General features: G+C 68.0%; 1 protein-coding gene across 3 annotated transcripts; it reads left to right on the top strand.

Moving 5' to 3' along the window:
* The first annotated feature begins 3,977 nt into the window (after positions 1-3,977).
* Positions 3,978-13,545, top strand: SNRNP70 (small nuclear ribonucleoprotein U1 subunit 70). Of its 3 annotated transcripts, none has more exons than XM_068929260.1 (10): positions 3,978-4,101; positions 4,949-5,106; positions 5,204-5,266; positions 6,339-6,393; positions 6,496-6,560; positions 6,649-6,711; positions 8,100-8,181; positions 11,205-11,306; positions 11,378-11,465; positions 12,816-13,545. In XM_068929260.1, exons 2-10 carry the CDS (start codon positions 4,960-4,962, stop codon positions 13,423-13,425), a joined length of 1,275 nt encoding a protein of 424 aa, XP_068785361.1. In that variant the 5' UTR covers positions 3,978-4,101; positions 4,949-4,959; the 3' UTR covers positions 13,426-13,545. The 3 variants fall into 3 exon arrangements, with proteins under 3 accessions (XP_068785361.1, XP_068785363.1, XP_068785362.1); XM_068929262.1 differs by having other exon boundaries at positions 4,005-4,092; positions 4,953-5,106; XM_068929261.1 differs by having other exon boundaries at positions 4,006-4,092.
* The last annotated feature ends 742 nt before the right edge of the window (positions 13,546-14,287 follow it).

Here is a 14,287-nt window from a genome sequence, read left to right as displayed (position 1 = left end):
GTGATGGGGATGGGATCCCACCTGGTGGTGGGGACCCACCTGGTGGTAGTGATGGGATCTCACCTAGTGATGGGGACCCACCTGGTGATGGGGAACCTCCTGGTGATGGGGATGGGATCCCACCTGGTGGTGGGGACCCTTCCCTAGTGAGAGTAATGGGGGGACCCCACTGGTGACAGGGACCCTCCCAGGTGCCACCTTACAGCTATAGGGCACTCCCTTAAGCCCCTATGTAGAGGGACACCTGGGACCTCCTCTAAGTCCTTGGAGGTCCCAGGTGCCCCCCTACAACTATGGGTCACCCTCTTAAGTCCTTGTGGGTCCCAGGTGTCCTCCTACACCTGTGGGTCACCCCCTTAAGGCCTTGGAGGTCCCAGGTGTCCTCCTACACCCATGGGTCACCCACTAATTCCTTGGAGGTCCCAGGTGTCCTCCTACACCCGTGGGTCACCCCCTAAGTCCTTGGAGGTCCCAGGTGTCCTCCTACACCCGTGGGTCACCCCCTAAGTCCTTGGAGGTCCCAGGTGTCCTCCTACACCCGTGGGTCACCCCCTAAGTCCTTGGAGGTCCCAGGTGTCCTCCTACACCCGTGGGTCACCCCCTAAGTCCTTGGAGGTCCCAGGTGTCCTCCTACACCCGTGGGTCACCCGCTAAGTCCTTGGAGGTCCCCTGCCCCCACCACCCCCCACCGTCGTCACCGAGGGATCCCCACCGCCGCCGTCCGCCTGTCACCGTCCGCTGTCCCCGCGTCACCCAGGGGTCCCCGCCGCCGTCACCGCGCCAGCCCCGGGGAGGGGTTGTCCCCCACCGCCGCCCCCCGGGTGTCCCCCACCACCGTCCGTCCCCCCACCCCCCCCCGTCACCGGGGCGTCCCCGACCGCCGTCCCGCCGCCGGCTGTGTCCCGTAAACACCCGCCCGGCTCCGACGGTGTCGGGTTCCCCCCCCCCCCGCCACCAAAACACCCCGCGGGCTAAAAATAACGAGGTGGCGACGGCGGTTCGGGGGGGGGATGGGGAGCCCGGACGCCTGGGCCCTCTCCCGTGTCCTTCCCCCCCCCCAGCCGTGACACCCGGCCCCATAGCGGGGGTGGGGGAGGGACCCAGGCGTCCGGGCCCCGTCCGCATGGGCGTTGTCACCCGGCGCTACAGGGTGACGGGACTGTTGTTGGGGTTGCTGGGGGGGGGTTGTCACCCCGGTTGCTATGGCTGGGACAGGTCACGGGTGCTGAGGGGGGGTCGTCACCGCGGTTGCTAGGGCAAGGACAGGTCATGGTTGCTATGGTGAGAATTGTCACCCTGGTTGCTAAGACAAAGGTAGATGAGGGTTGTTGTGGGTACGTTGTCACCCTGGTTGCCGTGGGGGGGATAGCGGTTGTCACGCGGTTGCTAGGAGGTGACGGGGGGCTGTTTGCCTGGTTGCTAAGAGGTGACAGGAACAGTGTTGTGGTTGCTATGGGGGGGTCGTCACCCTGGTTGCTATGGCAGGGATAAGGTGGCTGTTGCTATGGGAGGAGGGTCGTCACCCTGGTTGCTAGGGAGGGGATGAGGTGGTCACCTCGGTTGCTATGGGGAAGGTCAGGGGTCACCACCCCGGTCGCCATGGAGGAGGGGTCAGAGGTCACCACCCCGGTCGCCATGGAGGAGGGGTCAGAGGTCACCACCCCGGTCGCCATGGAGGGGTCAGGGGTCACCACCCCGGTCGCCATGGAGGAGGGGTCAGGGGTCGCCACCCCAGTCGCCATGGAGGGGTCAGGGGTCACCACCCTGGTCACCATGGAGGAGGGGTCAGGGGTCACCACCCCGGTCGCCATGGAGGAGGGGTCAGAGGTCACCACCCCGGTCGCCATGGGGAGGGGTCAGAGGTCACCACCCCGGTCGCCATGGAGGGGTCAGAGGTCACCACCCCGGTCACCATGGAGGAGGGGTCAGAGGTCACCACCCCGGTCGCCATGGAGGAGGGGTCAGAGGTCACCACCCCGGTCGCCATGGAGGGGTCAGGGGTCGTCACCCCGGTCACCATGGAGGAGGGGTCAGAGGTCACCACCCCGGTCGCCATGGAGGAGGGGTCAGGGGTCACCACCCCGGTCGCCATGGAGGGGTCAGAGGTCACCACCCTGGTCGCCATGGGGAGGGGTCAGAGGTCACCACCCCGGTCGCCATGGAGGAGGGGTCAGGGGTCGCCACCCTGGTCGCCATGGAGGGGTCAGGGGTCGTCACCCCGGTCGCCATGGAGGGGTCAGAGGTCACCACCCCGGTCGCCATGGAGGAGGGGTCAGGGGTCACCACCCTGGTCGCCATGGAGGAGGGGTCAGAGGTCACCACCCTGGTCGCCATGGAGGAGGGGTCAGAGGTCACCACCCCGGTCGCCATGGAGGGGTCAGAGGTCACCACCCTGGTCGCCATGGGGAGGGGTCAGAGGTCACCACCCCGGTCGCCATGGAGGAGGGGTCAGGGGTCACCACCCTGGTCGCCATGGAGGAGGGGTCAGAGGTCACCACCCCGGTCGCCATGGAGGGGTCAGAGGTCACCACCCTGGTCGCCATGGGGAGGGGTCAGAGGTCACCACCCCGGTCGCCATGGAGGAGGGGTCAGGGGTCGCCACCCTGGTCGCCATGGAGGGGTCAGGGGTCGTCACCCCGGTCGCCATGGAGGGGTCAGAGGTCACCACCCCGGTCGCCATGGAGGAGGGGTCAGGGGTCACCACCCTGGTCGCCATGGAGGAGGGGTCAGAGGTCACCACCCTGGTCGCCATGGAGGAGGGGTCAGAGGTCACCACCCCGGTCGCCATGGAGGGGTCAGAGGTCACCACCCTGGTCGCCATGGAGGAGGGGTCAGGGGTCACCACCCCGGTCGCCATGGAGGAGGGGTCAGGGGTCACCACCCTGGTCGCCATGGAGGGGTCAGGGGTCGCCACCCCGGTCGCCATGGGGAGGGGTCAGGGGTCGTCACCCCGGTCGCCATGGAGGGGTCAGGGGTCGTCACCCCGGTCGCCATGGAGGAGGGGTCAGAGGTCACCACCCCAGTCACCATGGAGGAGGGGTCAGAGGTCACCACCCCGGTCGCCATGGAGGAGGGGTCAGAGGTCACCACCCCGGTCGCCATGGAGGGGTCAGAGGTCACCACCCTGGTCGCCATGGAGGAGGGGTCAGGGGTCACCACCCCGGTCGCCATGGAGGAGGGGTCAGGGGTCACCACCCTGGTCGCCATGGAGGGGTCAGGGGTCGCCACCCCGGTCGCCATGGGGAGGGGTCAGGGGTCGTCACCCCGGTCGCCATGGAGGGGTCAGGGGTCGTCACCCCGGTCGCCATGGAGGAGGGGTCAGAGGTCACCACCCCAGTCACCATGGAGGAGGGGTCAGAGGTCACCACCCCGGTCGCCATGGAGGAGGGGTCAGAGGTCACCACCCTGGTCGCCATGGGGAGGGGTCAGAGGTCACCACCCTGGTCACCATGGAGGAGGGGTCAGGGGTCGCCACCCCGGTCGCCATGGAGGGGTCAGGGGTCACCACCCTGGTCACCATGGAGGAGGGGTCAGAGGTCACCACCCCGGTCGCCATGGAGGAGGTCAGGGGTCACCACCCCAGTCGCCATGGAGGAGGTCAGAGGTCACCACCCTGGTCGCCATGGAGGAGGGGTCAGGGGTCGTCACCCCGGTCACCATGGAGGAGGGGTCAGAGGTCACCACCCCGGTCGCCATGGCGCCCCCAGGGCCCCCCCCCTCCCGCCGGTTGCTAAGGAAGGGGTCTCCCGCCCTCAGGTTGCTATGGAGGGGGGGGCGGGCCCGTCGCCTTGACAACAGCGCGGCGGCGGCGGCAGCGGCCGGGGTGGGGGGGGTGGGGACTATATTGCCGGCAGCGGCGCGGCGGAGGGATCCGCTGCCTGGCGGCGGCGGTTCCGCGTCCCCAGCGGCGCGCGCGCGCGGGCCCCGCCCCCTCCCCCCCCCCCTCCTCCGCCCACAGCCGCCGGCGCCCGCAGCGAGTCCCGGCGGCGGCGGCGCGATCCGGGGGCCGCGGTGATGCGGCCGCGCAGGCGCAGAGCGCGCGCAGCGGCCAGGCCGGAGCAGGCGGAGGGAGCGCGAGCGCCCGGGGGGCCGGTGCGGCGGGTGCGGTCACGTGGGGGGGGGATGGGGATGGGGGTGGGGGGGGCGGTGTGGGGCCGGGGCCGTGCCGGGAAGGGGGCCTGGTGTGGGGCCGGGGGGGCCGGAGGTGCGGGGAGGGGCCTGGTGGGGGGCCGGGGGGGGCTGTGTGAGGCCTGGGGGGGCTGTGTGGGGCCGGGGGGGGCTGTGGGCGTGGGGAAGAGGCCTGGTGGGGGGCCGGGGGGGGCTGTGTGGGGCCGAGGGAGCTGTAAGGGGCCGGGGGGGGGCTGTGGGTGTGGGGAAGAGGCCTGGTGTGGGGCTGGGGGGGGATGTGTGGGGCTGGGGGGGGCTGGAGGTGCAGGGAGGGGCCTGTTGTTGGGCCGGGGGGGCTGTGTGGGGCCGGGGGGGGCTGTGGGTGTGGGGAAGGGGCCTGTTGTGGGGCTGGGGGGGCCGGAGGTGCGGAGAGGGGCCTGGTGTGAGGCTGTGTGGGGCCGGGGGTGCGGGGGGGGGCCTCTATGGGGCCGGGCGGGGGGCTGTGTGGGGCTGGGGGGGCCGGGAGTGCGGGGAGGGGCCTGGTGTGGGGCTGTGTGGGGTTAGGAGTGCAGGGAGGGGCCTGGTGTGGGGCTGGGGGGGGCTCTGTGGGGCTGGTGGGACTGTGGGTGTGGGGAAGGGGCCTGTTGTTGGGCCGGGGGGGCTGTAGGTTTGGGGAAGGGCCCTGTTGTGGGGCTGTGTGGGGTTAGGAGCGCGGGGAGGAGCCTGGTGTGGGGCTGGGGGGGCTCTGTGGGGCTGGGGGTGTGGGAAAAAGGGGTCCAGGGGGGCTGCGTGGGGCTGGGGGGGGGGGCGCCACTCAGTCACAGGGTTTTTTTGCCCGCAGTCAGCCCCAAAATGACGCAGTTCCTGCCCCCCAACCTGCTGGCCCTCTTCGCCCCCCGCGACCCCATCCCCTACCTGCCCCCCCTGGAGAAGCTGCCCCACGAGAAGCACCACAACCAGCCCTACAGCGGCATCGCCCCCTACATCCGCGAGTTCGAGGTGCGCCCGGCCCCGCGGCCCCCCGCCTGGCCCCCCTATACCACCCCCTATACCACCCCCTATATCACCCCCTATATCCCCCCCCCCGTCTCCGCAGGACCCTCGCGATGCCCCGCCGCCGACCCGCGCCGAGACGCGGGAGGAGCGCATGGAGCGCAAGGTAGGTGCCGCCCGCCCCGCCGTGGGGTTTTGGGGATCCCCCCTGCCCGCCGAGGGGCTGCGGAGCACCGTCGGCCCCCCAAAATCGCGGGATTTTGGGGATTCGGGTTGGGTTTTGGGGCTGCTTCACCTCGACGTCGCTCTCTGCGTGACCTGTGTGGGTTTTGGGGCTCCCCCCGTGCCTGTCATGGGGTTTTGGGGCTCCCCCCGTGCCCGCCGTGGGGTTTTGGGGTTCCCCCCGCCCGCCAAGGGGCCGCGGAGCACCGTCGGCCCCCCAGAATCGCGGGATTTTGGGGATTCGGGTTGGATTTTGGGGCTGCTTCACCTCGACATCGCTCTCTGCGTGACTTGTGTGGGTTTTGGGGCTCCCCCCGTGCCTGTCATGGGGTTTTGGGGCTCCCCCCGTGCCCGCCGTGGGGTTTTGGGGTTCCCCCCGCCCGCCGAGGGGCTGCGGAGCACCGTCGGCCCCCCAAAATCGCGGGATTTTGGGGATTCGGGTTGGATTTTGGGGCTGCTTCACCTCGACGTCGCTCTCTGCGTGACTTGTGTGGGTTTTGGGGCTCCCCCCGTGCCTTTCGTGGGGTTTTGGGGCTCCCCCCGTGCCCGCCGTGGGGTTTTGGGGTTCCCCCCGCCCGCCGAGGGGCCGCGGAGCACCGTCGGCCCCCCAAAATCGCGGGATTTTGGGGATTCGGGTTGGGTTTTGGGGCTGCTGCTTCTTGATGTCGCTCTCTGCGTGACCTGTGTGGGTTTTGGGGCTCCCCCCGTGCCCGCCGTGGGGTTTTGGGGCTCCCCCCGTGCCCGCCGAGGGGCCGCGGAGCACCGTCGGCCCCCCGAAATCGCGGGATTTTGGGGATTCGGGTTGGATTTTGGGGCTGCTTCACCTCGACGTCGCTCTCTGCGTGACCTGTGTGGGTTTTGGGGTCCGCCGTGCCCGCCGTGGGGCTCGGCCTTGGGGTTTTGGGCTCTCCCCACCCGCCGAGGGACCCCGAAGCACCACCGACCCCCAAAATCGCGGGGTTTGGAGGCTGGCGGGCGCCGCGCTCCCCTCTCCGACCCCCTCTCGCTCCCCGCAGAGACGCGAGAAGATCGAGCGGCGGCAGCAGGAGGTGGAAAACGAACTCAAGATGTGTAAGTGGCGCCGGGACAGACGGACGCTTCCGGCTTTTCCGTCGGGGGGGGGCAACCGGGAGCCGTTTTCCGACTGTTTTCCACCCTTTTTCCTGCCCCTAGGGGACCCCCACAACGACCCCAACGCTCAGGGAGACGCCTTCAAAACCCTTTTCGTGGCCAGAGTGGTGAGTGCGGGGCTGGGGGCTGCGAGGGGGCTGGGGAGGGGGCTCCGCCGTCGCCCCCCCCCCAGCCCGCGCTCTCCCCTCCCCGCAGAACTACGACACGACGGAGTCCAAGCTGAGACGCGAGTTCGAGGTCTACGGCCCCATCAAGCGGGTGAGGGAGCCGGGGGGGGGTCCTGGGGGGGCTCTGAGGTCCTCTGTGGCTCGCTGGGGGTCCTGGGGGGCAAGCGGGTTGTTCGGGCTGGGGCAGGCGGCTCGGTGGGGGTCCTGGGGGGCAAGCGGCTGATTCGGGACCAGGGCAGGGTGCTTGGTGGGGGTCCTGGGGGGCAAGCGGCTGATTCGGGACCAGGGCAGGGGGCTCGGTGGGAGTCTTGGGGGGCAAGTGGCTGATTCAGGACCAGGGCAGGGGGCTCGGTGGGGGTCCTGGGGGGCAAGTGGCTGATTCAGGACCAGGGCAGGGGGCTCGGTGGAGGTCCTGGGGGGGCAAGCGGCTAATTCGGGACCAGGGCAGGGGGCTCGGTGGGGGTCCTGGGGGGGTAAGCGGCTGATTCGGGACCAGGGCAGGGGGCTCGGTGGGGGTCCTGGGGGGCAAGCGGCTGATTCGGGACCAGGGCAGGGGGCTCGGTGGAGGTCCTGGGGGGGCAAGCGGCTAATTCGGGACCAGGGCAGGGGGCTTAATGGGGGTCCTGGGGGGCAAGCGACTGATTCGGGACCAGGGCAGGGGGCTCGGTGGGGGTCCTGGGGGGCAAGTGGCTGATTCAGGACCAGGGCAGGGGGCTCGGTGGGAGTCCTGGGGGGCAAGCAGCTGATTCGGGACCAGGGCAGGGGGCTCGGTGGGGGTCCTGGGGGCAAATGGCTGATTTGGGACCAGGGCAGGGGGCTCGGTGGGGGTCCTGGGGGGCAAGCGGCTGATTCGGGACCAGGGCAGGGGGCTCGGTGGAGGTCCTGGGGGGGCAAGCGGCTAATTCAGGACCAGGGCAGGGGGCTTAATGGGGGTCCTGGGGGGCAAGCGACTGATTCGGGACCAGGGCAGGGGGCTCGGTGGGGGTCCTGGGGGGCAAGTGGCTGATTCAGGACCAGGGCAGGGGGCTCGGTGGGAGTCCTGGGGGGCAAGCAGCTGATTCGGGACCAGGGCAGGGGGCTCGGTGGGGGTCCTGGGGGCAAATGGCTGATTTGGGACCAGGGCAGGGGGCTCGGTGGGGGTCCTGGGGGGCAAGCGGCTGATTCGGGACCAGGGCAGGGGGCTCAGTGGGGGTCCTGGGGGGCAAGTGGCTGATTCGGGACCAGGGCAGGGGGCTCGGTGGGGGTCCTGGGGGGCAAGCGGCTGATTCGGGACCAGGGCAGGGGGCTCAGTGGGGGTCCTGGGGGGCAAGCGGCTGATTCAGGACCGGGGCAGGGGGCTCAATGGGGGTCTTGGGGGGCAAGCGGCTGATTCGGGACCGGGTCAGGGGGCTCAGTGGGGGTCCCGGCGCGGAGGTGGGTGACAAACAGCTCGCTGGGGGTCCCGGGGTAGACAGACAACCCATCCCGCCCCCCCCCCAGATTTACATGGTGTACAACAAGCGCTCCGGCAAACCCCGCGGCTACGCCTTCATCGAGTACGAGCACGAGCGGGACATGCACTGTGAGTACCCCCCCCCGGCCCCCTTCCCCCTTTTTCCGCCTTCCCCCTTTCAACCGCACCGAAAACAAACAAAAAAAACCAAACCACACATTTAAAAAAAAAAAAAAAAGGGGTGGGGAAAAAACAACCCCAAAACCCGAGACAACCGAACCAACCAAACCAAAAACCAAACCAAAACCCGCATGTTTTCACGCCTGTCGATTGCGCCGTGCGGTCCCCGGCCCTCGGGTCCCTCGAGGACCCGGCTCGGCGCCGCAGGTAAGTACGCAGCGGGCACGGCGCGGGGTGGGGGGGGGGGCCAAAAAAAAAAAAGAAATACCCCCGGCACGGCTTCATTTTTCCCCACGGTTTTTCCTTTCCTCCTGCTTTTTGTTTCGCGGCTCCGCCGAGGAGACAGGCGGGGGCGAAGCGCAGCCCCCTGCGCCCCCTTCACTCGCTTCCCCCTCTTTTATTTCTTTTCAATCGTCCTCCGGCTTTTTTTTTTTTCCCCCCTTCTCGGGGAGGGGGGGGCCCGAAGCGCCTCCGGCCGGCGGGGCTGCTTTTTTTTTCCCCCACTATATTTAAAAAAAAAAAAAAGCAGGGTTATGGTATATAGCGAGATATATGTGTTTTGAAAGGAGCGGCGCTCTCGGGGACGCCTGTCGCGGGCGGCGTGTATTAACTCTGTGTTCTTGTTGTCACTGCAGCCACCTTTCTGATGGCTATTGCCACTGCTGGCTTGCAGCTGATCCTTATGCTTCCCCCTTACAACACCTCAGTGTATGGTTGGTATAAGGGTTTGTATGCTTGGTAAGACTACACCGTTCCCCACCCTACCCCGTCCCCGACGAACACCGCGACGCACACCCTTCAGGCAGGTAGGGGCTCCCTTAAGCTAACCCGCCGCCGAAGGAGGGGGGGGAGCACGGAGGAAAAAGAAAAAAGGGTGTTTTTTTTTTTCGCCCCCCCCCTTCCTCGACGCCGGGACACCGCCGTCCCGACGCCGGGTGGGTGTTAAACCCTCGTTTCGGTCATCCCGGCCGCTGTTGTTTCGCGGTTCGGAGAGGTGTTTGTCCTCCCCGCCCCCCCCCCCCTCCCAGCTGGGGTTATCCCGTTTGGGAATCCCGGTGGATTCGGTACGCTGCGGGGGGTGTCTCCTTGCCCCCCCCCCCCAAAACACCCGTTCGGCGGCGTTTAGCCCCCCCCCCCACCGCTGCCACCGCACACGCGTGTGGCTGGCGTGATGCAGCCGTGTCCCCGCCGGTGCGTGTGTGTGTCCCCCCCCCCCACATCCCGCACCCTCTCGGTCTCAGTCTCTGCTGAGCCGGGGGGGCCGCGTGGCCCCCACTTTGGGGGGGGGACAGGACCGAATTGGGGGAACCCCCCCCCCCATTGCCCCCTTGGAGCTGATTTTTTGGGGGGGGGGAAGGGGGGGCAGCAAGGCAGGGCCGGCCCCCACCACCAGGTTGTTCGTTAACTCGGCTCGTTAGCACCTTCCTGTCCCCCCCCACCCCGCATGGGGTGGGGGTGTGAGCGGAGGTGACGCGTTGCCCAAAATTATTGGGGGGGGGGGGGTAGGGTGCCAACGGCGCCCCACCCCCTTTGCCCCAAAAAATACAGCCGGCCGGGGACCCCCCCCGCCCCGAGCCGGGCTGTTTGTGTAGGGCCTACAGCGTCGCGCAGCTCCCCCCCCCCCCACAACGCCGATAGCATCCTTTGGGGCGGGGGGGGTGTCGGGATTTGGGGGGGGGGCCGTGGTGGGCCCCCCCCCCCAGGGTGGGGACAACCGGCCCCCGCGGTCCCCGGTGACCGCGGGCGAGGGTGGGGGGGTTGTTGGTGGCGGTGGGGTGACGAGCTGGGGTAAGGGGGGCTGTTGCCCCCCCCCAACCCCGCGGCAAGGAGAGCGGGGTGTATGTGCGTGTGTGTGTGTGGGGGGGGGTATCGCTATGGAAACCCCTCCCCACCAGTGGTTTTTGGGTGTGTGTGAAGGAAGGGGGGGGGTTTCGGGGTTGGGGGGGGTTACTGGTGTGATGAGGTAGGACGGGTCTCAGGTAAGGCCCCAGCCGCCTGTCCAGGAGCAGCATCAGCCGGATTTGGCTTCCCCCCCCCCCCCCCAACAGCCGCCGCCGCCGCACAGCGTCACCCGGGAAAGGGGAGGGGGGGGGCACGGACCCGCTCCCCACCGCTCGCTCTCGCCCCCCACCCCCCCACGCAAGGACTCATAAGGGTGGGGGGCACCCGATGGTTTTGGGGGTTGGGGAGAGGCGGGGGGGGCCGCCGTCACCCTGCCGGCCCCTCCGAGGGGGGGGGGGGAGGCGGGGGCACCCGAACCGCCTTCGGTGCCCCCTCACCTCCGAAATGGTGGGGGAGGGAGGTTGGGTTGGGCGGGGGGGGACACACAGGACACAAAAGGTTTGGGGGGGGGGCTGCGGCCATGATGCCGCCCAGGTAAGGCGGCGCCCCCCCCCCCCGCCACGCGCGCCGAGACCCGATGTGATGAGTTGGGGTGCTTTAGCCTCCAGGTAAAGGCTGTTTTTGTCTCCCCCCCCCCCCAAAAAAAAAAAAAACCCCACCGCCCCGTGCTCTTTGGTGGTGACAGCGCGGGGGGGGGGGGTGTCGCGGAGGGATATTTTGGGGTGACCCCCCCCTCGGGGGGGACACGGGGACGCGGACCGGCTTCGTGGCGCTGCATGGGGGGGGCGGGGGGGGGACACGCTGACGTCCGTAACCTTTTTCCTTTGCAGCCGTGCGCCGGGGGGGGGGCACCGCGGTGTTCCCCCCCCCCCCCCCGCCGAAAAAGCAGCACCGTGGTTTGGAGGGGGGGGGTGTTTGTGCTCCGTTTTGGGGCAAATAGTTGGGTCTAGAGTGATTTTTTTTTTTTTGTTCAATTTTTGGGAAGGGGGAGGTTCGGTTTTTTTGGGGGGGGGCGGGCTGGCGCGGACGGCCTGCGCCTAACCGCCCCCCCCTTTGCCCCCCTCCCCCCACCCTCGGCAACCTCCCCGCCCCCTCCCCAATTTCCACCCCCCCCCCCCACCCCGTTACAGCCGCCTACAAACACGCCGACGGCAAGAAGATCGACGGCCGCCGGGTGCTGGTGGACGTGGAGCGCGGGCGGACGGTCAAGGGCTGGCGCCCCCGACGCCTCGGTGAGGATCCCTCCCCCCCCCAGCACCCCAAATCCCCCCACCCCTCCCCACTGACCCCCTCCTCTCCGCAGGGGGCGGCCTGGGGGGCACCCGCCGGGGAGGCGCCGACGTCAACATCCGGCACTCGGGCCGCGACGACACGTCCCGCTACGACGAGCGGTGAGTGTTGGGGGGGGGGGAGTTTGGGGGGTGTCGGGAGGCGCTGTGGGGGTGGTTTGGGGCTGTGGGGTCCTGATTTGGGGTGCTGGAGGACCCCGTGGGGGGTTTGTGGGAGGTGCAGGGTAGGTTTTGGGGTGCTGGAGGACCCCGTGGGAGGTTTGGGGGAGGCATAGGGTAGGTTTTGGGGTGGTGGAGGACCCCGTGGGGGTTTGTGGGAGCCTCTGGGCAGGTTTTGGGGTGCTGGAGGACCCCGTGGGGGGGTTGTGGGAGGCATAGGGTAGGTTTTGGGGTGCTGGAGGACCCTGTGGGAGGTTTGGGGGAGGCATAGGGTAGGTTTTGGGGTGGTGGAGGACCCCGTGGGGGGTTTTTGGGGGGTGTGGAGTAGGTTTTGGGGTGCTGGAGGACCCCGTGGGAGGTTTGGGGGAGGCATAGGGTAGGTTTTGGGGTGGTGGAGGACCCCATGGGGGTTTGTGGGAGCCTCTGGGCAGGTTTTGGGGTGCTGGAGGACCCCGTGGGGGGGTTGTGGGAGGCATAGGGTAGGTTTTGGGGTGCTGGAGGACCCTGTGGGAGGTTTGGGGGAGGCATAGGGTAGGTTTTGGGGTGGTGGAGGACCCCGTGGGGGGTTTTTGGGGGGTGTGGAGTAGGTTTTGGGGTGCTGGAGGACCCCGTGGGTGGTATGGAGTAGGCACAGGATAGGTTTTGGGGTGCTGGAGGACCCCGTGGGTGGTATGGAGTAGGCACAGGGTAGGTTTTGGGGTGCTGGAGGACCCCGTGGGGGGTTAAAAGGCTTTTGGTGCTCGAGGTGCCCTGAAAGGCCCAAATTTGGGGACAACATAGCGCAGTTTGGGGGTTTCCGTAGGGCAGGTCTGGGGTCCCTGGAGCAGTCCAGGGCAAGCGGGAGGTTTCAGGGTGCTGGAAGGGGCCAGAAGTGGGTGAATTTTGGGGTCACTTGGGCAGATTTGGGGAGGCTGGAGCATCCCAGGGCAAGCGGGAGGTTTCGGGGTGCTGGAAGGGGCCAGAAGCGGGTGAATTTTGGGGTCACTTGGGCAGATTTGGGGAGGCTGGAGCATCCCAGGGCAAGCGGGAGGTTTCGGGGTGCTGGAAGGGGCCAGAAGCGGGTGAATTTTGGGGTCACTTGGGCAGATTTGGGGAGGCTGGAGCATCCCAGGGCAAGCGGGAAGTTCTAGGTGCCGGAGGGCTGCAAAAGACCCAAATTTGGGGACAACGTAGCGCAGTTTGGGGGTTCCCCCGGGGCAGTTTCGGAGGGGAGGGGACAGCGCCCGCTCGCTCGAGGACGATGCCGTCCTAACCGCCTTCGCCGTCTCGTGCCCCCCGCCCTCCTTCGAGCAGGGACCGCGAGCGGGAGCGGGAACGCGACCGGCGGGAGCGCAGCCGGGAGCGGGAGCGACGGCGCTCGCGCTCGCGGGACCGCCGCCGCCGCACCCGCAGCCGCGAGAAGGACGACCGCAAGCGAGGCAGCCGCGAGCGCAGCAAGGACAAAGAGCGCAAGCGCCGGAGCCGCTCGCGCGACCGCAAGCGCGACCGCGACCGCGACCGCGACAAAAAAGACGACCTCCTCGAAGGCGGCGGCGGCGGCGAACCGGCCGACGAGCTGGGAGCCGCCGGCGAACCCGGTCCCGACGGTTTGGCCCTCAAGCTGGAAGCGGAAGAGAAAAACCGCGAGCGCGACCGTCGACGCGGTCACCGCGAACGCGACCGCGACCGCGACCGCCGACGCGACCGCGACCGGGCCGAACGGGAGCACAAACGCGACCGGGCCGAGCGGGGACCCGAACGGGCGCCCGACAAACGGGACGACCGCCCGGCGCCCGACAACGGCTTGGCCGAAGCCTTGGACGAGCCCGGCCCCGAGCTCTTCCTCGAGCAGGAGGCCCTGCAGGCCGCCGACGGCTACCTGGGCCCCGAAAACGGCTACTTGCTGGAGCCCCCCCTGGAGTGAGGGGGAGGGTCTCTGCCCCCCCCTTCATCCCCCCCCAAACTCCCACCCCTGGCCGGGTAAGTGCCCCCTCCCCTCTCCCTATCCCCCCCCACCCCAAAAATCTATGTCAACCCCCCCCCCCCCCCAAAAAAAAAAATACCCCTCGCTCACAATAAAGGTGTTTTAATGTTCGGGCTGCGTCTGCTCTCGGCGCCCCTTTTTTTTGCCCTTAAAAAGAAGGGATTTGGGGGTTCTGGATAGCGGTTTTTTCTTCCTAAAAAAACGCGGGTTCGTGTTTCTGGATATTGGGGTTTTTCCCCCTAAAAAACGCGGGTTCGTGTTTCTGGATATTGGGGGTTTTCCCCCTAAAAAACGCGGGTTCGTGTTTCTGGATATTGGGGGTTTTCCCCCTAAAAAACGCGGGTTCGTGTTTCTGAATATTGGGGGTTTTCCCCCTAAAAAACGCAGGTTTGTGTTTCTGGATATTGGGGGTTTTCCCCCTAAAAAACACGGGCTCGTGTTTCTGGATATCGGGGATTTTTCCCCCAAAGTGATGGGGTGTACACCTGTGTGTGGGTGTACATGCGTGTGCGGGGGGCTGTTGCCATGCGGGTGTTGCGTGTAGGTGGGTGGGGGGTTGCAAGTGCGCGCTTGTTCAGGGGGGTGTTGCACACGCGCCCAAGGTGTGTGCACACGTGCAGGGGTGTTGCCCGCCTGTGTGTGTGCAGCGCGGTGTGACACACGTGTGGGTGTTGCATGCACACAGGTGCAGGGGTGTTGCACGTGCGGGTGTTTCATGCCCGTATGTGTGTGGGGCAGTGGCACGTGCAGGTGTTGCATGCAGACACATGCGGGGGGTGTTGCATGTGCGGGTGTTGCATGC

This window comes from Struthio camelus, unplaced genomic scaffold (genome assembly GCF_040807025.1).
Source record: "Struthio camelus isolate bStrCam1 unplaced genomic scaffold, bStrCam1.hap1 HAP1_SCAFFOLD_110, whole genome shotgun sequence".
Lineage (NCBI taxonomy): Eukaryota > Metazoa > Chordata > Aves > Struthioniformes > Struthionidae > Struthio > Struthio camelus.
The sequence above is the reverse complement of the archived record's forward strand: the minus strand, read 5'-3'. Positions and strand labels throughout refer to the sequence as shown.